This window comes from Prinia subflava, chromosome Z (assembly GCF_021018805.1).
Source record: "Prinia subflava isolate CZ2003 ecotype Zambia chromosome Z, Cam_Psub_1.2, whole genome shotgun sequence".
NCBI lineage: Eukaryota > Metazoa > Chordata > Aves > Passeriformes > Cisticolidae > Prinia > Prinia subflava.
The window spans coordinates 5,478,358-5,503,356 of NC_086283.1; the positions used below are offsets into that span (position 1 = coordinate 5,478,358).

The window sequence follows — 24,999 nt, forward strand, 5'->3', positions numbered from 1 at the left end:
TGCAAACCTCGCTATCTTTATCCTATCAAGTTCTCAAAATCACTGCTGCTCTGCTATCTTGTTTGCAAAAAGGCTGACAAGCTCAGAAAACTGACCCATGATGCCAAAAATACCTGACCACATGTCTTTCCAGTCTACTTCTCCAGAGAACAAAGCTCTGGCTTTGTTGTTGCAGATGAACAGACAAAACCTACTCAGCCCTTGCTCTCACAGCCATACTGTGCTCTTGCTGTATGTGCTCACAGCCATACCTTGCTCCCACTACTGTATTTAACATACACAGAGGGGAGAGAAAGATGCCAAGCTTTCGGATGGGAGAAGCCTGAAACTCACACAGTGCTGCAGATGCCTGTGTTTAAAGCCTCCAGCTTTAAGCAGCTGCAGCCTCCCCAGATTTTCCAAGCAAACTGTGTAGCATCTCTGCATCTTCAAGGCAACAGGAACATCTTGTCCTCTTCTCTAGTGAGTTGAAGCAGAGCACCACCAACTATCACGGGCGTAAGGCTCTTGTACAATACGATTCACCCTCTAGTGGTTGACACAGGACCTGTTTATCTGAACATAAATTTGGGTAACTGCTGACCAGGTGGGTAAATTCTGTCCTAGCCTGGATGTCATTTTGCTCTTCTAACAGCTTTTAACCATCAACAAAGCCAGATGATTAAGCGTACATAAAAGCCAGCACAAAAATCCATGGTATAGGATCAGTGTAATGTTCTAAAACAGAGGAGTCTCCAACTGTAAGTTGCTTACTGTGATGCAGGAAATTAGAAAGTACATGAAACAGAAGGTAAATTTAACAGATTTTATTAAATTTACATATAAAGTACATTCTTGTGTGTTATGCATAATTGTATATTTAGATATATCCCCTACCACCTTGAGTGAAGATGTTAACTCCTCTAAAAACACATATGAGAGAGACTGCAGCTTGTAGCCTCACAAATAGGTGAAAATGCAGCTTAAAATAAATACAGGTCTGCTAGACCATCTAAACCAAACAAAAAGTTTTGGCTTCAGGTTTCCTCAATTTCCCTCATGAAAAGCCAGACAAGGTTGACATCAGTGTAGTTTTGCCACAAGTTAAGTCATTCAGGCCCATCATGTCCAACCATACCAATACTCCTTTGGATGAAGTCTGTTCTTTCAAATGCTCTTCTTCATAGTCACAATTTGTACTGCTTTGCATCAGAAAGGGGCCTTGTTGCTTCCAGAAGGAACTGGAACAGAAATTTCCAGGTGCTATAAGGAGAATCTCCACAAGGTAGTCCAAAATAAACGCTTCCAAAACATCCACCAAGTAGATGCCAGGTCCTCTTCATCCCCACTCCTGGCTGTACTGTGCTGGCACTCAGCAATAAGGGAGATCAAGTACTGTATCTCTACAAGTAAACCCCCAGAAATGGCAGTTCCTTAAACAAATGACTAGTTGAGATTTTAAGTTTTGTTTGCACTACTTTCGAGAATGAGATTTACTCCAGCCCTTGAGACTGAGCTAAATGCTTAAGGCTTTCTGATATAGTACCCAAAAGAAGCGAATTAAAAAGTTCACAGATTCAAGATTAATTTTTTTGACTTATCTGTTTTGGGGAATCAGTGAGAAAGTTGGTATTTGCAACCCTAAAAATGCGAAGTGTGCAAGTTACAATGAAATCCAGCAGATGGGGAAACCATTATGCCCTTTGAAAACCCAAACATAAAGTGCTTTGAGAACTGAAATTCCATAATATTTTGTAATGATATTCATGAAGAAAAGTATAAAATTTTATTCACCATCCTGGCAAGACCATTGTTACAAGAAAAAGATTTCATATATATTTGTCATATATCAGTTTTAAGCTTCCTCTAACAAGCAATATATGTCAAAGACATGTTTGGATGAAGAGGCTGAAATGAAATTGTTGGGCTCAGACCTATGGAACCAGTCTGACAGTGTTTATTTTCTATATAGAAATTAAACCACCAAGTTTGTTTCTGAAGCTCACAACATTCTACAAAAAAGTTCCTGGAGGGAAAAAAAAAAAAATCAAGTGCCAGGTATGCAAGTATAGAGCATACAATAGCTGCAGACCCTCTGTGGGCTTCCAACTATTCCAGTATCCCCAATAAGGCTCTAGAAAAGTACTGTTCTCTGGACTGACAAATGACTGACTGACATGACTGACATGTTCACAGGACATGTAATCAAAATACTTCTGTTATCACTGCTCTGGAGGGATCGCTGCTCTGTTTGACAGCACTGGCAGTGAGCTGCACAGTCCAGAGGGGATCCCTGAACTGCCATTGACTTTGCCAGCTGACTGGTGCTCAACTTGAACACTCTGATCCTAAGACTATAACCACTGAGAGCCTGTTTCCCTTAGCCCTTCTAACTGAGGGCATGCTGAAAGCCTCCTGTTTGCCTTTTCTAGCCTGGCAGAAGGGTCTTGCTTGCTTGCCATGCTGGGCCAACTCTGAGTCTTGGCAATGTGGCCAATATCTCCTCTCCTGAGTTCTTTCTCTTCTGACCACAGAGGGAGAAGAGAGCAGTTGAGTGGCTCATTAACCAGCAATTAAGTCCAGAGCTCTTGCTGTTGTTAGGATCAGGATCCACATAAAGTGTTGGAAAGCTTGCAGACACACCAAACAGAGTATCCCCACCAAGAATAAGTCTGTTCTGCTGCTGGGTTGTAGAAAGCATTGGATGTCTATCTGGCTGACAGAAACATGGGCTCCTGAAGCCAAAGAGAATATGAGGTTTGTGTGGCTGAGATCAAATGAGTCAGCTACAGTCTGGCAATGCAACACAGGCAATTCTTACTTTCTACGAGATGAGAGAGATATGCAGATAGGATTTCTGGGGCTGTCAGAAGTTCTGTCCTGCTCTGAAAGAGAGGGGCATTTCCACTGTAATGCAAAAGCTTTTTTTTTTTTTTCTTTTTTCTTTTTTTTTTTCTTTCTTTTTTTTTTTTTACAGGATACAGCTAAAGATTCACATATAAAACTGTGAAGATGTGAGGATTCACAAGAATAGGAAGTTTGAGACTTTTTTTGGCATATTAAGATTGTTACAATTGTCCGTCCTGCACAAAAGACAAAGGATTTTTATTCAGAAAAATACATTCTGGAAAGATAAAAATGGAAATTAATTCAGCCAAATATTGTGTTATGATGGCAGACTGGTATGAGCATAAAGTGGTTTTTGGTCTAAAGTTAAGCAATTGCTCCCCTGGCAACTGCTGGGGTAGAGACTGCTTATATGAAGTGATAAGCAGGCATACGTTCACTTGTTCAAAGAAGGTGGACACCAGCTGTTGTTTTCCTGTTGTTCTCAGGCAAGGAAAAGTTCTCTATTCAGTTAAGTAACAGTTCAATGTGATATTAGGAACCAGGACTTCTCTAAGCCATCTTCCATTCTTCATTATAGTGCACTCCCTGGAATGATGCAGGAGAAAGCTCAAGAATTCAGAAGTACAGCAGCCTTTGGAGTCAGGGCCTGGATTGTAGCTTGTCTATGGATAAATAGGGCTTTGTGAGCACACAGCAAATGGACGGGCCAGGTTTTCTGTTATAGCTTCTCTTGGATACTGGTAGATGATTGTTTGGGCTCAAACACTTTGCTTGGGTATAAAAGCTGGGGCCAAGACATGTGGCCATGGAGAAAAAAAAGGGGCAATGTATTGCATATAGATGAAGGCAGTTGTGCCTCTGACAGACTGCTTCCCGAACAAACAAATGTCACATGGATCCAGTCCATTCCTGTCTGGCTGTAGGCCAAACCAATTTCAAGTCCAAGACTGCTCCAAGCTTACAGGTACTTTATACATGACCACAAGCTAAGCCAGTGGCTGCTTAGAGGGTGACCACAGAGCAGGATGTGTCAGAAGAATAGCTGTACACAGCCCACAAAACTTAACTTGCTCCAGGTTTCAGATGCCCGTTTTGGAGTGGATCCAGTTTCGATAGTAAGTCACTCGTGTGTATACTCCTGGTTTATTTGGCTTGCCACATTCATCTCCCCAGCTCACTATTCCCACAAGATACCAGATTCCTCTGGAATTTGCATGCACCAGTGGCCCACCAGAGTCACCCTAAGGAGAAAAATGTCAACAGATAGAAAAAAAAAGTGAACAGTGTTCACCTCACTCACAGACTCAAATTCTCAAATTCTTCTGTTACAACTGACAGATATTTTTCTGTAGACCTCAGTTATAATTCAAGTTTCACACAGTTTACTGACAAGAGGGAGGCTCACAGCCTATGTCTAATTCAGTCTCTTCCAGTCCACACCCTCACATCCGCATTCTCTCTGCCTGGTATTTAAACCTCATGCAAACTGAAGTGCAGACTTCAGTGCATGAGCCTCGAAGCTCTTCCTTTGTATCTATCGAGATATTGAAACTCATAAACTTAAGATTGTCCAAAGTATAATTTATTTCTAGAAAACATCACCTTCCATCCCACCTATTTCCTTTTAACTACTACCAATAAAGACACTTACCTGGCAAGCATCCACCTGCCCCTCCAAGTATCCAGCACACAACATTCCAGGTGTTATCGCTCCACCGTACACTTGTCTCCTATTACAAACCTCTGTACTTATAATTCTCACTTCTGCTTGTCGGAGCTGATTAACACTATAGCCTACAAGGAGAAGTGGCATTAGAATTTGCAGACAGGGTAAGCAACATAAAAAACTCAAAGATTAGGAATAGCCAAATTTTCCTGCCACTTTTATGCCATCACAGGCAATTAAAGGAGCTACTCAGAAAATGTCTCAGGATTAAGAAAGTTCCCCCCCAGTACCGAAGTTCCTTCACTTGTTCCCAAGCATAACTCCTATCCATCTTTCATCATCACCAGATGCTCTTTAGCATAATGGACAAAAGGATTTTTGTACATATTTCAGTGCTGCATTCAACTGTAGGCTACATGGCATGTTCCTGCTGTCATTGTAAAGACCCATTTGGTTAACTGCAGCATAGCTTTGGGCAATCACTACACACCACGAGGGTCTCCCAGGAAACACAACCTGTATAGTTCAGTGGCTCTCACTGATTTATTGTCCCATCTTCTCCAACCTCAATGACACAGACTAATTTGAAAGAAGCTCATTCAAATCACTGGATGAGGCCTCATATATGACCAAAGAGAGAATAACTGATGAAAATTGTCATGGTGCATCTACAAAAAATCTGAACAGCAAAATAACTCATGTCAGAACTCAATCCAGAGGGACTGTAGAAAAGAATGTATTCAACTAGTGCTGTGTGTGTAGGAACTAAGAAAAGCTGCTCTTAAATCCTGTAAGACTAACCTTCAGGGTCCTCCCCCCATTTCCAATCCACTGACCAAGCCAGAAAAAAAAGCAGCAAACTATGTCCAAAGGTCTCATTGGGACATGCGCCTATTAAACAACAAGTCTAAGGAACTCAAAATCAACACAAAAACCCCAAAAAGCTAATATCAGTCTTCTCGGGCACATGCGTGACAGGGCACAGGGAGGCAACACACTCACCATCATTCTCCAAAGCTCCCCAGCCAGTGACAAAACAGGAAGCATTGTCTGGGAAAATGTGAGATGCTTCAGGAAGGCAGACACTGTGCACGTCACTTGTGAACTCAATAGCAGAGGCAAGTTCCACAACAGCCACGTCATATTCATGATCAAGGAGATGGTCACCATATCTCTCATGAACAATAATTCTCCGGACAAATTTTTTCTGTTTTGGAGGTCTCAGCAGAATTCCAAAGCTGGCAGTCCATCTCCGAGGATCTCTTACTCTGTAAGAAGTTTGAGGTTATGCCAGAGCCACAAAAAACAACATCCCTAAGGGAGCTTAAGTCTCCATTTAAGCATCAAAAAGCAATGTGACCAGGTTTCCAATGAGGAAGAGTAAAACTTCATTATCTTTCAGCAGATACAGGTATTAGAGGGTCACAAAAGGTCAGAGCACTCAGGAGTCCTAAGGCCTGTAGGATCAGAGAGGTGCTGATGACTTACCCTCTAAAGCAGTGGGCTGCAGTCACCAGCCAGGTGTTACTGATGATTGACGCACCACAGCGATGGGTCCCATCCAGCTGGATACTCGCCTGCCATGGCCATTCTCCCTCCCGTGCACGCTGCCCACCAGTTATTCTTTCCACTCCTGTGAAGGAGAACGCCTGTCTTCGTATTCCACAGCCTGCCAAAGAAAAGAGAGCTCTGCATTAGCTGATTGAAAGCCTTCATAGCTGCAGGCACAGGTGTAACAAGGCAGGAGTCTGTCAAGAGACAGACTTCACCTAAAGCACGGAAACCAAGTGCCATGGTCACAAGTGTCTCAGGATAGCTGCAGGGTAAACAAAGAAGTTTGTAGAGTAGTCAGTGCTTTTTTCTAAGCCAGTTTTCAGACACACAAGCCCATATGAACTCCCATGGGACCTGAAGCCTGTGTATCTGAGACACTGAAAAAAAGCGATTTTTGTCAGATCACCTCCAGATTAGCCTTGGCCGTAGCAACAAAAAAATAGTGTCCTCTTCCCAACAATTTACTTACAGGCATTGTGCCAACAATCAGGTATTACCCAGCTGAAAAAAGTTATATTCAAACCAGTTAACTCTCAGAGGCCATTTGAAGATGGAAAGCTAACGTGCAAAATCTTCAAGGGCACGCAGTGGACTGATGGACTGCCCTGGGGGAGTACTTATGCTGTCTTCCAGCTTCCAGGGGAGCTCTAAGACCTCAAGGGGGAGCACAGCAGGAGGACTGAGAACCTGCCATTCCACTCTCTGGGGTGGTGCCACTGCCTTGCTCTGAGTGCAGACAGCTCTTCGCCCTCTCCCACCCTCTGGCCTTTCCTTAAAGTTTAGTTCAAATCTCACAGACATTGGTTGCCAAACCTTTATTCAGGGAGGAGGACAAAGGAGGGAAAATGTTTTTTGAAGCATTCCAGCAAGAATCATGGCCCACAACAAAACTGTAATCCTTCTATAAACTTGCTAACAGCAGCTCACTACATGCCCCTATGTCCAACAACCAACTTTAAAGCAAGTGCTTCCCACCACCAAGCTTGCTTGATTCTCTAAATGTATAGAGCCAGCAAGACTGCAAGGAAATGAGCTGAAGCCTTCCCTGGCTCATGCACTGTCTACTGCTCTAATATCTGCAACAAATTCTATTTTCAGCTTATATCATAAAAGTATAAGGATTTTGTACACAGAACCTCCAGCACTATGTCCCTAGAACTTTACTACAAAGCATTTGTACTTACAGTTGTTTAAAAGATTATCTCCCTTTTCCTTGTTCAACTCTGGAATGAAAAGCAAAGACAACAGTAAGTTTATCTCATATGCTACATGATCTAGCCCAGACTCTCTCCCTGTACCCAGGAAACAAAAATTAAATGGCTTGCATTGCTGCCTGGAGTGACAGTACAAGAAGCAGTATTTCACTTTGTTGAAGTTCAGTTAAAACTCTGTTCCTCACTGAAAGGCCACAGGATGCACCTTTCTTGCCTTAGCTCAGAGCTAACAAAAGCAGCAAATGACCGCAAGTGGGTCTAAGTGCATAGCCACCACCAAATGTCTACAGGTGTTTGCTTAGGTTTAGTGTAGCAAGGTAGTCGAATCTTCACAAATCCTCAGTGCTAGGATTGTTTGAAGGTAAACTGCCACATTTCTAATTTCTTTCCTGCAAAAACCGCTTTGTCAGAGTCAGATGGCAATCCATGACAGATTCATGGGAGAGGATTACTGCCCAGGGATCCTCAGGATCTTGTTATGGACACTTGCTACAGAAATCTGTCCAATAACAAAGGAAATGGCAGAGGGTTAGAGAAGGGAACCACCTCAGCCTTGAATTGTTTAATAGCTTGAGAACTCTGCATTTTAGTGCCTGGTTATAAAGATTCTTGTTCAATTTACTGGTTTAAAGTTGTTCGTAAATCCATGGTCACCAAGTTGAGCCTTTTTTGATGAATTGAGGGGGACTATACCATTCAACACAACTAGATCACACAGAGAAAGCCTCTGATGCATGGAGAAGAGCTCACACTCACAAATCAGTGCCGATATGTTTTAGTTCTTTCCATGCTCTGTCTCCCAACTTCCCAGGCTGTCAGCCTAACAGACAATTTTGAGAAGGCAAAAAAAGAAAACAAGAATAGCCCATATTTGAATACTAAGATGAAACGTATTACACTAAGAACAGCAAAGTGTAGGAACAAATTCCAAGCTGAAAACACAAATCTAAGGCACTTGCCTGTGAGTCTAATGGTAGACTGGTCAACTTTCAGGTATGTCGAGGTTGCTTTCAGCCTTCTGAGTAACACACGGTTGACTTGACCCCAGGTCGCTGCTTCACTGTCAGCAGAGGGAAATTTAAATACCAGAACAACAGATGCAAGCACTCCAACAGGATCTGGGCTACAAACCAACAAAAACAAATGGTGTCGTTCTCTTTGCCTACTAGTGCTTCTGGTTCTGCTTTGTACTGCCTGCCTTCTTTGTATGAGAACAGATCTGGCCTGCACAGATGTCCAGAACAATTAGCATGGCTGTGCTCAAGTAAAGGAAGATGATGACATGTCAGCAGGCAGCAATACTTCTTGCTATGACAGTGATCAGAAGGAATTTTCTGGGAACAGTTATAAGCAGTGGAGCTGAGAAGCAAAGAAGGGATCAGTCTCTTTGGCCTCCACACAGGTCCTTATTAGTAGGACACAAATGACAGAGAGAACACTACAGCAAATTAAAACTCTTCAACAGATATCCAACAGGCCGTTCCTAACAGCCACTCAAAAGATCCAGTTACAACAGAAGTTAAAAAGGTCTTTTGGCATTTCTTTCCATTTATTAGCCATTTAGATCCCTTGTGTTTAGATTCAACACTCTCGGTAGTTTGAGGTTACTTACTGACACTAAAAAATATTGGGCCCAATATCTTAAACTAACCAGCTAAAGGAAAACCAACTGAAGTTTTGAGGGAAAGAGAGCAGAGAGGCAGCTAAGTTGCCCCAGTGCCTAGTAGTACAAGGTATCTGTAGCAAAAACAAGTTTGGAAGAGATCAACCTAAAAGCTGTAAAGAAGTGACTTGGACTGTAGCTCCCAAGGTCTGCAATTTCTCCTGACATACACTGTGGGAGGCTTGTGGAAGAAACCAGCATCAGAAAATGATGTAGAACAGTTTAAGAAATTACTCATTCCATCTAGAGACAGGTAAAGCAAAAAAAATCCCACAAGTGCTGTAGAGGACATTTGTGGGAAGTCTGGCATTTTTTGCTACCTAGGGAAAAAAAATTCCACAGCAGAATTGAGCCTTATAGAAGTACAATTCCAGAACAAAGTAACATGAAAGAGAGGGAAGCAATAGCTCTTACCAGTGAGAGTGATATATAATTACTGTACTGGAAACAGTAAAATCTCTGACACAGGACCCTCTACTGTATCCATGTCTATGTTCTCTCATCTATATCCCTCTATCACACAGTGGAATAATTTATTGCTTCAGGCCTTTTCACAGAGGGAGGAGAATAATCACCTCCTACGGTACCTCATGCAGAGGGGTAAACACCAGCTCAAGCTGGTGTTTTGAAACAGAAAAAGAGCTTATTCTGCATCTCTCAGGCTGCTAACTAGTAGTGAAGATGAGGATCATCCAATAATCCAGTTATATATATGGGCACAAACAACCAGTGTAATCAATCTGCAGAAGTGTAAGGCCAAACTTCTCCTCCTTGCTGACCTCTAAGGGTAACTGAGTCCTCTGTGTGGTGAGCACTGGAGGACAGCAACAACCAGACAAGGCTTAGCCACCCTGCTGGTGTAACCAAAGCATAAGCAACCAGGAATGCTCCATATCATCAATAGGTAGGAAGAAAAGGTATTTAACATATCCCTGATTATTCCTGGCCTTCACATTACTTACCTTAGACTGACTACGTGGGACCTGATGTATCTTTTGCTCAGAAAGGATCCCCTGAATACTTCAGATATCTGTTAAAAGAAAAGAATTTGTTAAAATACATCTGCAAAAATGCTTTTACAGTATAACAGTCTCATAAGCCTCTGAAACACATGAAAATGCCTTCAGATCTCCATCTCTACACCAAAGCTACCCTTAAATTTCCATCAGAGGATGCAGATCCAAAATAAGCAGATGAGTTGGCTGATTTCACTGTCCATTCTGCTCTGTGGTTGCCAGTTCCACCACAGGGCTTCTGGAACAGACAGCAGCTGAGCTTACCATCTGCATGTGCAAAGTCAGCTATGCATCTTTAACCCACAACAGCAAGGTGTGAAAGGTAAGGCCAGCCATGTAGGGATGAGGCACAATCACTTCTGACTCAATTTGCAATCACACATTTGCAGAACTCTTCACCACAGGCCAAATGTAAACAGAGAAGCTTTTAATTTACCATAGTTTCAATATCTTCACTTAGGTTCCTGAACTCATCTGTAGTTTGCCTTTCATACTGAGGATTGTAGTCAACATTGGTGATTAGGAAAGATGCATTGTAGTATCTATCTTGATCTACAGAGGAGAAAAAGAAGGAAAGGTAGCTGATCATCTTTAGTACAATTCCAAGATGCACAGTATCTCACAGAACATGGCACAAGCAAGGGTCCCTGGCCCTGGCAGTGATCCTGTCAACTGTGAAATTACAGCTTTAGCAGCACTTTAGGAAAAGGGGTTCTTGACCATCCTGTTGCTCCATGGACCATCTAGAGGCTCATTTCTTCTTTGAGGTCCATCTCAAGGAGCTCCAAATATACCCACTACAACATTTCCCTGGGATCCATCTTCTTGTTGGCCTGAGGTGAGCACAGCACGAGACAAAGGAGCCCTTCTGACTCAGACACATCCACTCCTACCCAGCTGCACCCTGGCACATCCCTGCCCCTCTGAAAGGCATGTGGGGCAGAACTGTTTGCATCCATTCAGTGATTGGGTTAATTTTAAAATCTGATTCTCGGGTGTATGGCAGAGAGGGCTCCTGTAACACAGAGCTGGCGAAAAGCAAAGCTGAGCTGTAGCTCTGCCACTTCTCCCTCTGGTGTCCTAGTGCAAGCCACAGCCTCATCAACTGTTGGTGAGCTGAGATGGCCACATGACTAATTCCATTCCAGCAAGAGAGCATTTCAAAAAACTCACACTGGTATCTCAGAGACTGGGAATGGAATGACTCAACTTCATTCATGAGGCAAGTGACTGGGAATGGAATTAATTGTCTTCAAGTCATGAGCCAAGATATTTGGACTTGGTGATCTCAAAGATCTTTTCCAACTTTAATGATTCTATGATCTGCTACTGAAACTGGGCTCTCGGTGACCAGAACTGAGTCCTGAAAAGCCCAAAGCTCTGCCCTCTCTCTATCTGGAATATTCTCAGCTAGAGGGGCCAGGTTGAGCTGTAAAAACCCCCTTCAAGACTAAGCTTACTATGCATAGGCTGAGCATATTATAAGATATGGCTTATACAGAAGCTTATACAGAAGACTGATATCCTTTGGTCAGTCAGTGGAGACACTGGATACCAATGGAAACACCAGGGCAAGAAACATAAAAAGGGTTAAAATTGAAATCCCTGCTTCAAGTAAAGCACATTTCAAGTATTCTTAGAGGTTTTCAGATCAATCCAGTTCTCAAATAGCATTTAGAAAGTTCTCATGTGAGTTTTATACCAGGGCTGAATTTCATGCCTTAATCTTCTGATAGGGCCACAGTAGCAAGTGTAACACAACAGATTCCTGAAAACTTGTAACAATAAAATAGCGGGGCACTTACCATGGCACAGAAGAAATGTAATCAAGCCAATGATGAGGGCTAAGCCTACTATCACCGACACAACAATGACTGCAATCTTCCATGGCTCTAGACGCCTTATTCCTCTGTCCATCTGGATCACTGCCTGTATTGAAGAAAACAACATGGAGAAATTCAACTCTAGTACAAAAGACAATAGTTCATCCAGAGTCTAATCATATGGGCACAGCTTAGCTGAAAAACCCCACACAATGAGGTAGGTTGGGAAGGACCTCTGGACTCTGAGGGTGTGACTAAGCCCCATTAAAGTAGGTTGCTCCAGGTTGTCCAGTCAAGATTTTAGTATCTCCAGGGAGAAAGATAACTCAGTCTCTCAAGATCTGTGGTCCAGTCACTGCTCCTCCTCATGGCAAAAGCTTTTCCTTTATATTTATTTAGAATTTCCTATATTCTAACTTGCCTCTGTTGCCTCACATACACCCTGGAAAAAGTTGTGCAGGTAATGCTGGTAGAGACAATTTCACTTCAAGAAATACTACACAGACTTGAGAAGCAGCCGACTGCCCACACAGGCACTTAAAATGGAACATAAACGTAATAATTCATGACTGATGAAATAACCTCTGCCCCAAGGAGACTCTAGGCATCCAGAGATACCTAGAGTCAGATATAATACATAGCTTTGGTTATAGTTAATTAGTATGAGTAGGAACATTTATTGAGTCCCTAGAGGTTTTGGGGCTTACTTCTCCAAAGCCACACATATATTGAAAGAGACCACATCCTGTCTCCTGCCAGACGATCTATAGAGAAAGAGGTACTTGTGTGTAAATGTGACATGGCAACAAGATATAGTAGTAATTCTCTGAAAGCCAAGAGCAGATGTGCAAAATGGTTAAGAACATGACTCACAATTGGACAAAGGCACAGAAGACTTTTTCCTACACTTATGTCCTCCAGTGTCATCCATAAAGCAACAAAGCATTGGGAAAACTGCATTTTTGCATATGCCCTTAATAGCTTTATTGTAGAACGATGCACAACCTTAAGCACAATTATTAAAGACCCCAGTAATTCCACAGCACATCCTGTGATCATTGTCATGCCACATAGTGAATCTCCGCAACAGGGTCTGCATTAGTACCAGGTATCACAAAAACACCTGAGATAATCTCTCATACATCCTGGAGTGACAAATGGCAGCAGCCAGCCCTCAAGAGGAGGGTTGGCTACTCACCATGCTGCTTTACAGCCCCCGATCCATGCTTTTATTGCAGTGAATCAGGCATAATGAATGCTGTTTTGCCCTTTTCAGACCTATGGCACAGCCATCTCTGAGCAATATCTAAAAGGACAAAAGGCACACAGAGGGAATAAGTGTTTGCAAGTTTTCAGACTACATGGCGGAAAAGAAAAAATCACAGTGAAAGCAGTGAAGGTTACCAGCAGAGACTCCAAATCAGGAAACGAGCTGAGTGGGCAGATGAGCAGTAAAGGTAAGGGTCTGGTGCACAAATCCAAGACAGCAAAAGGCAATGAAGTGGTGAGAGAGGGTGTTATACCCTCTGCTCTGACAGGAAGAAAACCAAGGAAAGCCACAAGCAAGAAATGGCAAGAAAAACAAATGGGGGAAAAAGCCCCAAAACAAAAACAAAACCAAAAAAAAGAACCAACTGACCAGACAGCACTACAGAGGAAGGTGATGAGAGATCTGCAGACAGGCAAGGGTGTATTCAGCAAGAGACAGGGAAGCTGGAAGGAATTTAAAGATTTATCTCCTCCTATAAAATCTTGGTTTTGGCTAATGAGAGTTCTAGCCAAATGGGCAATTTTTTTACCTATTCAAACAGGTGGCATACTGGAAAGAAAATGTTAAAATAGAGGAGCTTCAGCCAGCATCACAATTGCAGGAAGTCACAAGCAGCAGCATAGTGTTACCAAAATATACAGGACAGGTGACCAAGATCAAGTCTTCTGTTTCAGAATCACGTGGTATGGAGAAACCCCGTACCTTTCTTTCTGTTGTTCCTACTTTCCTGGGGCAAGTTCTGCTCTTGCAATGCACAGCCCAAGTTTTCCCCCACCAGACTGGCTCAGTTTCCTGATGTCAAGGCTGTAGGGCAGTTGACAGGAGTCTGAAAATCCAAGCTGGCCAAGTTTCTTTGCAAACTGCAAGTTGCAATACACACATTCATAACACCCACTAGAACTCAACTGGCTCCACTGAGGCCTTGACTTTTCACCATCTAGACCTTCACTGTATACACTATCTGTCCTCTCTGAGGGTTTAGCAGAGGAAGAGATTCAGATAAAAACCAGTGGAACTGTTCTGCCTCAGTTTCTTCAATATGCTGCAGCCTTTCATGGAACTCTCCCATACTCATCTCATAACCTTTCCCAGGCCCAGGGAATTGCAACATACCCCATGGACAGTCAATTATTACCCTTGAGGGCAAGCCTCTTGGCTAATCAGAACAGCCCACTATGGCAACATGCCTCTGCCCCTCCTTAGTAGCCACATCTCATGCTTGAAAGAGGCTTTTGCCTCTCACTTTGCTCTCCTCACTGGAGAGCTTTTGCTTCCAGCCTGAGCCCCTCCCATCCATCTCAATCAGACTAGTTCCCTGTCCTGCAGCTGTCCCCACTCCAGTGGACTTCCACCTGAATGGCAATTGGAGCACCACCCCTCCATGTCTCTCAGCACAGAGAGCACAGCACAGCCCTAGCAGCGTATGGCTGACTCTGCAGATATTGAGGCAACTGTACTCTTGGGTCACAACTGCTGCATTTTGTGAACTGTATCCAGATAGATTTCCTCAAAACACAGCCTTATGCCAAAGCTACAAAACTTAAGATTAAAAAAACTGAGCATCTCCTTGCCTGTGAGACTCATGCTCTCACAGGCAGCACTGTCCTTCCAGCCATGTGTCTCTATTTCCTTTTTGTGCAAATACCAGCTACAGCCACAAACACTGGCAGCACAGATTCCCTTCTCCCCCAGAATTTCAGAACAGCTCATTCTCCACAGGTCAGACAGACTTGCAAAGGGAAACAGAAACCTTAGGAAGTGCTGTAGTGCTGAGGGAAATGGAAACATGGGAGATAAGGAATAAAATCCTATGCCACTTCTCATATGGATTTTTTTTAAGAAAAAAGTTTAAAGCATTCATTATTATTCATTATTCATTAGCATTATTCATTATTCATTAGCAGCATTAGAATGGTTTGGGTTGGGATGAACTCTTAAAATCATCTAGTTCCAACACTCTTGCCATAGGCAGGGACACCATGCACTTGACAAGATTGTTTAGAGCCCCACCCGACATGGCCATGAACACTTCCAGCCAGGAATGGGGCATCCACAACTTTTCTGAGCAACCTGTTCAAGTGCCTCATCACCTTCACAATGAAGAAATTCTCGTATTATCTCCCAGGAGCCTCCTCTTCTCCAGGTTGAACAGCCACAATTCTCTCAGTCTGTCTTCACAGGAGAGCTGTTCCAGCCCTCCGATTATCTTCAGAACCCTTCTCTGGCCTTGCTCCAAAAGGTCTGTTCCTTCTTATGCTGGGCTTGTCCAGAGCTGGATGAGTACTCCAGTACTCTGCAAGAGCAGAGTAGAATCACCTCCCTCAAACAGCTTGCCACAGTTCTTTTGATGCAGCCCAGGTCACAGTTGGCTTTCTGGGCTGTGAGTGCACATTGCCGGGTCATGCTGAGCTTCTCATCCACCAACACCCCCGAGGTGTCAACCAACATCCACATACAGGTAATTAATTTGTATATAGGACATACAAATTAAAGTGGAAATACCTCTTTAAAACTAAAACAGTTTCCTCCCTTTAGCAGGATGTCCATCTTGCCAAGTGCAACAGAATAGGGAAAAAAAACTTTTGCAATGGAAGCACAGAGACTCATCAACTCCAACAGTGTACAGTTACCAGTATCCTTCAACTGTAATCTCTGTGTGTGGGACCCAGCTCAGCAGCCCCCATGTTTTGTTGGATTTTGTTTTCTATTTTATCTCACAGCTAGGTATGCCTAGCTGTGCTGGAACAGATGCTAGGATAGTTACTGAAAGACATTTCAGGTTATATCCACTCGGTATTTTCATTATGTGTACACATTACATGTCCAACCAGCTCTTCCCTCCCCTAGCCTTTTTTGCTATGGTGCCATAGAGGGCAGGACTATTGTGCTCTACCAGAATAGCCACCTTGATGGGGATTCTTGCACTTGGGACATCCAGCTCCATAGTTACATAATTTAGTGGCAGGTGGATTCCCTTGTTTAGGAATTGGACATGGTCTTCTCCACACTCTAGTAACCAAGCAATTCTGCTCCACCCAGCAACACTCAGTGGCCAGAGAAACACTGATCCTCTGCAGTGCTGTGGAAATCTTTCCACCATGCATCCTTTCTTTCTTCCTGTGGCAGAGACACTGCTTAATAGATCAGTGTTCTCCTCAAAAGACCCTGAATACCACAGCTGTCTGTGTGATGAGTTCTACAATCTGGTATTTTGTATAGACTTACATTTCTTGTTTCCTTATATCACAGACTTTTTTTACTGCCCAAACTCCAGTAAGCTGCAAATTAATTCTTAGCAGGGCCGATAGGGGAATTAAGGTAACACCACTGCATTCACCCTCTAGCATAGATGAGATAACTCAAATTCCACAAAAGCAAACCCTAACAAGAGATCAGACCCAGATTCCACTGGGAGATCTCAAAAGCTAAATCCTCTCTGCTCTTAAAACCACCTCTTCATGGTCTATATCTGGCAGCTTTTAGTCTGCAGTGAATTACTGAGAAATTTCAAACCCAAGATCCTTTAGTTCAGTACAGACCTGCTTATCTTGGCAGTTTTATCAGCGAACATTAAACCTCCTCCAGCAATCTGTGTTCTCATTTAAAATATGCGTCATTCCCAAGGGGCCCAAGATAATCCATGCAGACAGCAGCACCTCTCCAGTTCATATCACAGCTAACTTGGGTCAGGAAGGGCAAACTATTAAATCTTCTAGTTTACACACCTTGGCTCTGAGGCAAAGACTCTGATCACTAAAAAGTTATTCTGTACTGAAAAAAAAATCAAAATTAATTATTTTGAAAATAGATATGTTTTCATATCATGAAGTACTTTAAATGCACTAAAGTTGTGTTTAGAAAGAGATATATTAAATCAAACCTTGATGAAAGATACTTTAAAAAGTGAAATACAGCAAGAAATAAAGCTACATTAATACATAATACTGGCATATTATGAACAAGTGTTATACTGAAATTTTACAGAGTTAAAATTGGTCCTCCTTGTGAAACCAGTGAGAAAGCACATAGGATTTCAGGTTGGACTTCTGATCAACCCCAAATGAATTCTTCACCTTTGAATTTGGAATATTCACCCAAAAGCAGAAGACAAGCACGGTGACAAGCCAGTTTTCCTCTCTCATCCTGTACCAAACTCCCTAAAAGGTTACTATATTCATTCACAGTGCAAGTGATGCAAGTTCAGCTCCCACCTATGCCTGACAGGATTTGATTCACTTTATTGAGATTATCCATCTCTTCTGGTTGAGTTACTGGGTGTTATTAAAAGCCTCAGCAAGAGCAATACCAGCAAACTGATCAGAAAGCATCTGTTCAGAAAAGAAAATGTAACTTTATCATGTGGCCCTAATCACTGAACTGCTGGATAAGCAGGGAACAGCTACCCTGGTCTGTTTTACAGATCTGCCCTTGATATTTTTGATTTCTTAAGCTAAGACCTCATAGCATCCCAAACTAGATGTGCTTTTAGATTAATCCAAACCATGTTTTCTTGTACCAGCTCTTCACTGAAAGTGTTTTGCCATGTTCCACATAGAAAAAAATGCAACCTCTTCTATGTGATCTGCTGCTGTCTTCCTATAATGCATTTATTATTACATTTTTTATTATTATACTCCTGCTAACTGATAATCCAGTATTCTCAGAAGAGCCAGTGGCAGAGTTTGGGTGGCACATCTGATGAGGAGGGTCTCTGGGTCTCTCCACATTTATAGCCATGACCAGTTTTCCCAGCTTTCCCAGGATTCAGGTACATGCCTAAAATACCTCTTCCTAGAAACAGGACCTTCCACAAGACAACTGAGCAGACTAATCTGCTGGCCTGGTGAGTATGATTTGAAAATCCAGACCAGGTCCCTGGAGCTATCTACCTTGGCAGGGTGGTTGGGAATGGCAACAAATGAGACATCTGGTTTAGTCCAGGAGGCCTATAGAAAAACACAGGGCCACAAAGTAAGACTTGCTAATGTCACTCCCACCTTTACCACAAACAACTACACCAGCCTAGCACTTCTCCTGTGCTCTTGTGGCATACTGAGGACACGCACTTCTAAAAGAATGGGACAACAACCTCAGCTGCTTTGAGAACTGAAGCAGAAGGAGCTAGTCCCTGCCTAAGTACTGCCAGACCCTTGTTTGGATGAGGTCAGTTACATACCAGCCTCAATTACTCAGTGTTTGATATCTCCTAAAACATTCTGATACAATGAAAGACTTCCAAACATTGAAGGGATCTGCTGAGGAAAATGAAGTGTGCGTTTTTCTATGCGTCATACTGAATCAGCTTGATCTCCCCACACCCTTGAACAGCCCACAAAAACAGTAGGTGCTGCATGCCACCCCTCTGCAGTCAGATAAAGCATCAGTAATGTATTTGCCACTTACTAATTGTGCTCCTCCCCTTAACCATCCAATTTTACCAAGGTCTTGCTGCTTCCCCAGAGCACACTTCAGCTGGGTAAAGACAACTGCTCCAAACATGGCTCTTGTCATTTGCTTCAAGATTCAAGGGGCTGCATTCAGTCTTTGGGATGTCTTAACTCAGAGCTTCCCAGCAACTATATCCATGATGCCAAAATTCTGCTTATACAGGCTTCCCTGCTTATCCAATCACCTCTGCAACCAGCACAAAAGGTTTGCTGTTCCTTACTCTCTCATCCATTTTGCACATGACTGTTTGGAAGTTTTGAGCTCTTTATTTGTTGGGATAGAGGTAGCCTCCCATAGCACTACAACAGTCTGTGGGATGTAACTCTAATGCCAAGGACTGAGATATCCTTTATCACTTATTTGTCTTTCTACAGTTAACTGCCACAGCCAGCATCTTGAGAAAGACTCTCATGTTCTGAAACAAGTTTTAGTAGAAGTGGGAGGGCTACTTACTGCATAAAGACTTACAATCTGCTCGAACACTCAGAGTCCATCTCAGTGTAAAGAAAATGTTAAGTACATGGTCACTGACTGCAATCAGTTTATGATAAATTTCTGTAACTTTTACATCATCTTTACCTCAGATTTCCCCTTCCAGCTGTGTTGGTCATAGACAAGTATCTCGTTCTGTTAGTTTGGCAGTCACAGATTATAGCAGTAGATCTCTGCTTTCCAGCCCTCAAAAATAGCTCTGTCTGCCTCTTTTTGTCTTTCTTTGATTTCTTGAAATCTACTCCAAACGCAAGATACCACAGAAGCAGTTGTGTTCTCTGTGGATTTTCAGTTTGATTTTCATTCCAAAGCAGGGCGGGCGAAATGGTCAGGTGCCACATTTGGTGTGTTTCCAAGCTGATTCCACACAGATTAACACTTCACTGGCTGCATACGAAGTCCATGAAAATAATCAAAAGCACAAGAAGCTACTTTTACCAGCTGTACTTCACATGTCTTCTGGTTCAGCAATCGTGTCTGCAACACATTCTAACCACACTAGCACAAACGGTAGGTCAGTCAGGGCAGCGTGAGACAACTCTCACCTGCTCTCCACATAGGCCACATTGATTTGCCATACTGTGCTGTAGATGAGCTGGAGAATTCTCAGAAAACAAATGCATTTTGGGTGAGGAGAAAGGCTGAAATATCAGATGGATTACTGATGCATGAAAGGCAGATCTAATGAAAAGCAAGCTCAGAACTAGTGCCATTCTCCCCACACCCTCGGTCAAAGCTCAAACTGCCCTATAAATCTACACACGATGTACCCATGCTGCCCAAAATACCAAGAAGAAAGCCAGAAGTCTGTGGCACTCACCTCTGGGTAGCACTGAGAGGTCAGCAAGAAGCTCTTCTCTCTGGGAGATCCACCGTCCCAAACACCACAACACACTGTGCAGCATCTCAGCATAGACTTGAGGCTTTATCTCCTGAATTAAGAAAGAAAGGAGTCATAGGCAAGTCAGAACAAACAAGTCCAGCAAGTCTCAGTGACAGAGGCTTACCCAGTAGCATGATTCCTCCCCTAAAACAATAACAATACACTTCTTTCATCACACCTTTCATCCAGGAATCCCGAAGCCTTTTCAGAGCATTAGCTACACCCTGCAACACCCCAAATCAGAAGAGCCATGAAAATTTTGCAAGGACGCAGAGTTTATTTCCTTCTTTGGTATAATTAAGAACAAATCAGAAATTGTGGGAAGGACCAATGCAGAACATTTGTATGTTCACAGGACAATGTTCAGTTCTAGGCCAGGTACAGAGCTGACAAACTGATGCAGAATCAATGGTATGTGCCTCTTAAGTCCCCTGAACTTCCTTGAAATGGGTCATTTGGCTAGAAAAGAATTTGCCCTCATAACAATGGTTAAATTCAATTTTTCCATTCTTCTTTAACTCCTTAGATGATAATTCTAATTGTGGTCATCTAGCTACACACACATTTCTTTCCTGGAAAAATTCTTCTATGTCATAAACATTTGTCCTACAAATATTTTCAAACTGTCTAAATAAAAATTTCTACTTGTCCTAGTGACAGCAAGTTAGCAGGCAAACAATCAACACAAGCTCAAACTCTAACTTAAAGTAGCATTTCTGAGCCTTCAATTTTAAGTTTTCTCAAAGTTTTCTTCTTTTACCACTAAACTTACTAGAAGATGTATGTGATCACATAGCCTGACACAGATTTGTTTCAGAAGGACAATAAGGAAGACAGACCTCTCAACAAGAAACGAGTGGCACACATTTTCTGTGCTTTACTGCAATAAACTTTCTAACCTCTAGGGACTCCTTTCCTCCACCTTAATGACCTCTGTTTGACCCCTCTACAGCTCACAGATCACCAGCTTAGTAAGACGCTGATGCAAATACATCTTACATGGCTGGAGCTCTTCCTTCATGGCTTCAGACACTTCCTTACATCAAGTCCATAGCCAAGTAACAGGAATACTGCCTTTTGGAGAATGCCAGCTTCTTTCAAATGAAGTATAGGGTAAAGATAAGCCTCAATGTCTCTTAATTTGGATTCAATGTCTCCGCATAATTTGTTGCAAAAGATGATGAATATAGTTGTTAATGACACATTTAATGTAATTACTTCTCAATTCTTTAACTGGAAGCTGCATTGCCATCCCATATAGGAACACCTGAGTCAGTCCAGATGTGCAAGAGAAATGAAGTCAGAAGCCTAGCTAGAGGGTGACAATTTCCAGGGTAAAGTATCAAGTGTCACATGATCACCTGACCTGCGTGTAGGTGATGCAAAGACATTCATTCCATGCACCCCATGATCCTCAGACACAGAGCTCTGCCTTGTGACTTGATTGTGCCATAGGTGGAAGGATGTACAACACAGAGCCCTCATGGCAATCCTCGCATGTTCTCACCTGCAGGCAGAAAACCTATTGCTGCTTAAAGAAAGACATTAAACTGAGGATGCTTTTTTAGGGCACTGAAAAGCTTCTCCGGGTCCAATTTCATGGCAACTGCTAAATAATGTGATAATCCTGGTCAATGGTCCCCTCTCTGTACAAGGTGTCTGAGTTTCTTCTTTCACTGGCAATAACTTCCTGCAGGAAAAAGCTCATATGAGAAAAAGGGACAGGCAATAGTCACAAGTGGTTCCATTGCCAGGTACCAAACCGGTTTCGCCCCTGATTCCAAAGACAGTCCTCTTATGTGCCCTTTGGTGCTACACTGCAAAACTTCTTTTAAAAACCTGGAAAAGTTAGGAGATGCTGGTAAGGAGAAAGAGATTGTAGCCCATCTGGGTACCCCATAAAAGAAATAAGAAAGATTCTGGAGGTTGAACCTAAAATGCCAAGGATCAAGACCCCCACCAGAATCCTGCTGGTGAAGAGGCAAAGTTTCAATGATTGGCTATAGCAATGGAGTAAGGAAGTGAGGCTTAGGATGACCAGGGACTGGGGAGCTTACAGAGAGGATTAAACCCAGAAGAGGATAAACAAATTTCTGCTTAAAGTGAGAGGGAGACGGGATCTGCGCAGCACATCAGGAAGACTATACAGAAGCTTCAAATTCAAAGTAGAAAGTGCACAGGAAACAATGTATCCTGTTGTAATCCTGGGTAGACATTGCAACCTCACATAAAGAATGCGACAGAACTTACACAAAAGTAACATAGTAAAAAAAGCTTTTAGAAGTTCCTAATATGAACAGGATACAGTGACAGACAAAACAACAGTTTCCATGTTCCCCAGAGTTCTGTAAATCATTGATGGCAGACCCAGAATGCTTACCCTACAAAAGGACTTAGACACTGCATGTATAACGGAAACATGGTAGCGGGAATGCAATGGAATTTGGAAATCCCAGGAACTATCATTCCAATTATTTTTAATTACACTGAAGTAAAATGTAAAGCATTTTACATTGATCACACGGATAACATTGGATTTCTGGATGCTGTAAATAACTTTTTAAGGAACAGGTAGCTAGGAAATCCACAAAATTGGAAGCGACTCTTGATTCAGTCCTCATCAGTATAAACAATAGGTTTATCATCTTTCTGTCTGAACTACATCAGCATCAGATTCAGCATTTCTACAGACACCAAAAAGCAGATCAACTACTCTCCTGCTGAATTTCAAAGACAGAAATCATATAAAATTAGTAAAAAACGCTAAAGAGAAATCTTAAAGTGCATGTTCTCTGGAGACAGAGAGACTATTTCAAGATATCATGTTAGTCTCAGAGCAAATGCATCCTGCCTGGCAAAAGGGGAAAAGAAAAAAAAAAAAAGAAAAAAGAAAAAAAAAAAAAAAAAAAAAAAAGAAAAAAAAAAAAAGCCTTCAGGAAGACTACAGCTAAACATAATGGTATCTAAAAAGCAACAAACCTATTTGCAACAAGTAAAGAAAATAAATCAATGATAATCCTTTTTCTGAAGCCAGCTCACTATCTCATAGGAATCTCTGCCATATTCATAAATGGTCTGGGAAAAAGAAATACTGAGATGATAATCATATAATAACTGTCTAGTTATCATAGCACAGCGAAATTCTACAGCATGATGCAGAAACATCTTATAATATTGAGATACTATTGAGATACTATGTAACAAAACAACAGATGCACTTTGGAATTAAAAGTATAAAGTGCCACACTTTAAAAAAAGGCCAGTCTTAACCCTACTTCCTAGGACAGGAGCTGAGTTATTCCTTTCAGAAAAAGGCTGAGACAGAGTCTCCTATGAGACCATCAACTCAGGAGCAGTCAAAAAAAAAAAAAAAAAAAAAAAAAAAAAAAAAAAAAAAAAAGGAACGCTAGAAACTATTTGTAAAGAAAACAGAAAGGTAAAAGGAAACAAAATTATATCCCAATATGAATCCATGTTATGCCTGCATCTTGAATATTGAATTAAATTCTGGTCTATTTGCCCATGTCAAAGCTTATACAGAGAAATAGTAAAAGATCCTGAAAGAAGCAGTACAGCTCATCAAAGGAACACAGCAGTTTCTATGCATGCAATGCCCGAATAGACAGGATTGTGCAACCTGACAAAGGTATAGAAAGGGATAGGGGTCTACAGAGTATTGTGTGGAGTAGTGAAAGTGAACAGGAAACTGCTGTTCACTGTTTCGTCTCATACAATAACTAGGGGACATCAAACAAGAATGGCCAATTTAAAATAAGCACAAGAAAATACTGACATATAATAAAGAGCTCAGGTACATGACTATTTGCTGAAAGGTATGTAAAGTGTCAAATATTTTGCACATTCAAATGAGGTAACCAGTTTTCTGGAAGAAAATGCAACATAGAGTTCTTTAACATGATGATTCAACTTTGTGATCCAAGAATTTCCTGACTCAGATCACTGGAAGTTTAAAAAACACTCTCAGGAAGGACCATAATCTGACTGCTCTATTTCATATTCTCTAGGTGCCCTCCACTGATTACTCCAAAAGGATCTAGTTCATTTAGCTGCCAGACATTCAATAATTCATAACAATAACAACGTAGTATTAATCCTTTTGATAGAACAACTGATACCTTGGAATCAATGTTTTCCCCACCTGTGTTCTGAGTAAAAGGCAGTTGACCCACCTACTTGGACCAGTAGCCACAGGAAGGACATACTGGTGTCTTGTCTTTTAGGCAGCTGAGGAACCATGGCATACTTTTCATCAGAACAGTTCAATTGGAAGGGTCCTACCAGATCATTTAGCCGGACTACCAAGAAGCTATAGGCATTATGTTCTTAGCACCTGACAGTGCATTAGGCTCCAGACAGGCTTGTGCTCTGCAGCAACAGGCATCCATAGCTACAGACTGCCCTCTCTGTATGGTCTGCACCTGATGACACATTAGACTTCAGAAAGGGGCTGCGGCCCCCCAGTTTAGCTGGACAGAGTTTCTGATGGGAGAGAGCTTAAAGCAAATCACCGCGTGTTTTTCACATGACCAAAATTTGCCACTCTTTTTTGAAATTATTTTCAGAGATACACTGTCATTTTCTTAGATACTCCCAAAGTTTGGCAGGTGAGGTATGGTATACAACAGGCACTTACCTGAAGTCGAAGCAGAAGGTTACTTTTTCTTTCACATGGGGAACACTGAGATGACATTAATATATCAGTGATTGATGAGGCAAGCAAGTTTTTCATCTTTTCCCCTCCAAAGCTGTCCAGTTACCAAGACACCTGACAAGGAAATAAAATCCCCCTTATTCATAAGAATTCTAAATTAACATTAGAAAATAGAAAACTCCTGAAAGAATATTTGCATTTACAGAGGCTTCTGCCTGATGTATTCCTTTTCCTCCAAGAAAAAGTCAACACAATTACAACTCTCGAGGCAACAACTCACCACACCTTTGTAGCCACAATTTTAGAGAGTTCAGTCCTCAGCACAGGACACTGCAACTATGTCTCGATTGTGTTCTACAGCCACATTTGGGAAAGAAGGAAAGGAAGGCTGCCTACGGGATGGGAAAATTAGAATGGAAAAGTTAAGATATGTATAATTAATGATAAAAAAAATTTTGCAACACAGCTC

The 24,999-nt window shown here is 42.0% G+C and overlaps 1 protein-coding gene across 1 annotated transcript; it reads right to left on the reverse strand.

Moving 5' to 3' along the window:
* Positions 1-875: 875 nt before the first annotated feature.
* LOC134564578 (transmembrane protease serine 11E-like) lies at positions 876-24,794 on the reverse strand. Its single transcript, XM_063423468.1, has 11 exons — positions 24,513-24,794; positions 19,796-19,907; positions 11,748-11,871; positions 10,379-10,494; positions 9,889-9,956; positions 8,223-8,386; positions 7,234-7,272; positions 5,984-6,164; positions 5,498-5,763; positions 4,481-4,623; positions 876-4,070 (listed from the first exon to the last, which is right to left on the reverse strand). Exons 2-11 carry the CDS (start codon positions 19,886-19,888, stop codon positions 3,909-3,911), a joined length of 1,356 nt encoding a protein of 451 aa, XP_063279538.1. The 5' UTR covers positions 19,889-19,907; positions 24,513-24,794; the 3' UTR covers positions 876-3,908.
* Between the last annotated feature and the right edge of the window lie 205 nt (positions 24,795-24,999).

Coding starts and splice junctions, on each gene's coding strand:
- LOC134564578 (XM_063423468.1), bottom strand. CDS start 19,888: ATGCTGAGATGCTGCACAGTGTGTTGTGGTGTTTGGGACGGTGGATCT. Junction 11,872..19,795: donor CCTCTCAGTGCTACCCAGAG/GTGAGTGCCACA, acceptor TCTTCAATACAG/GCAGTGATCCAGATGGACAG. Junction 9,957..10,378: donor GTGAAGATATTGAAACTATG/GTAAATTAAAAG, acceptor TTCTTTTAACAG/ATATCTGAAGTATTCAGGGG.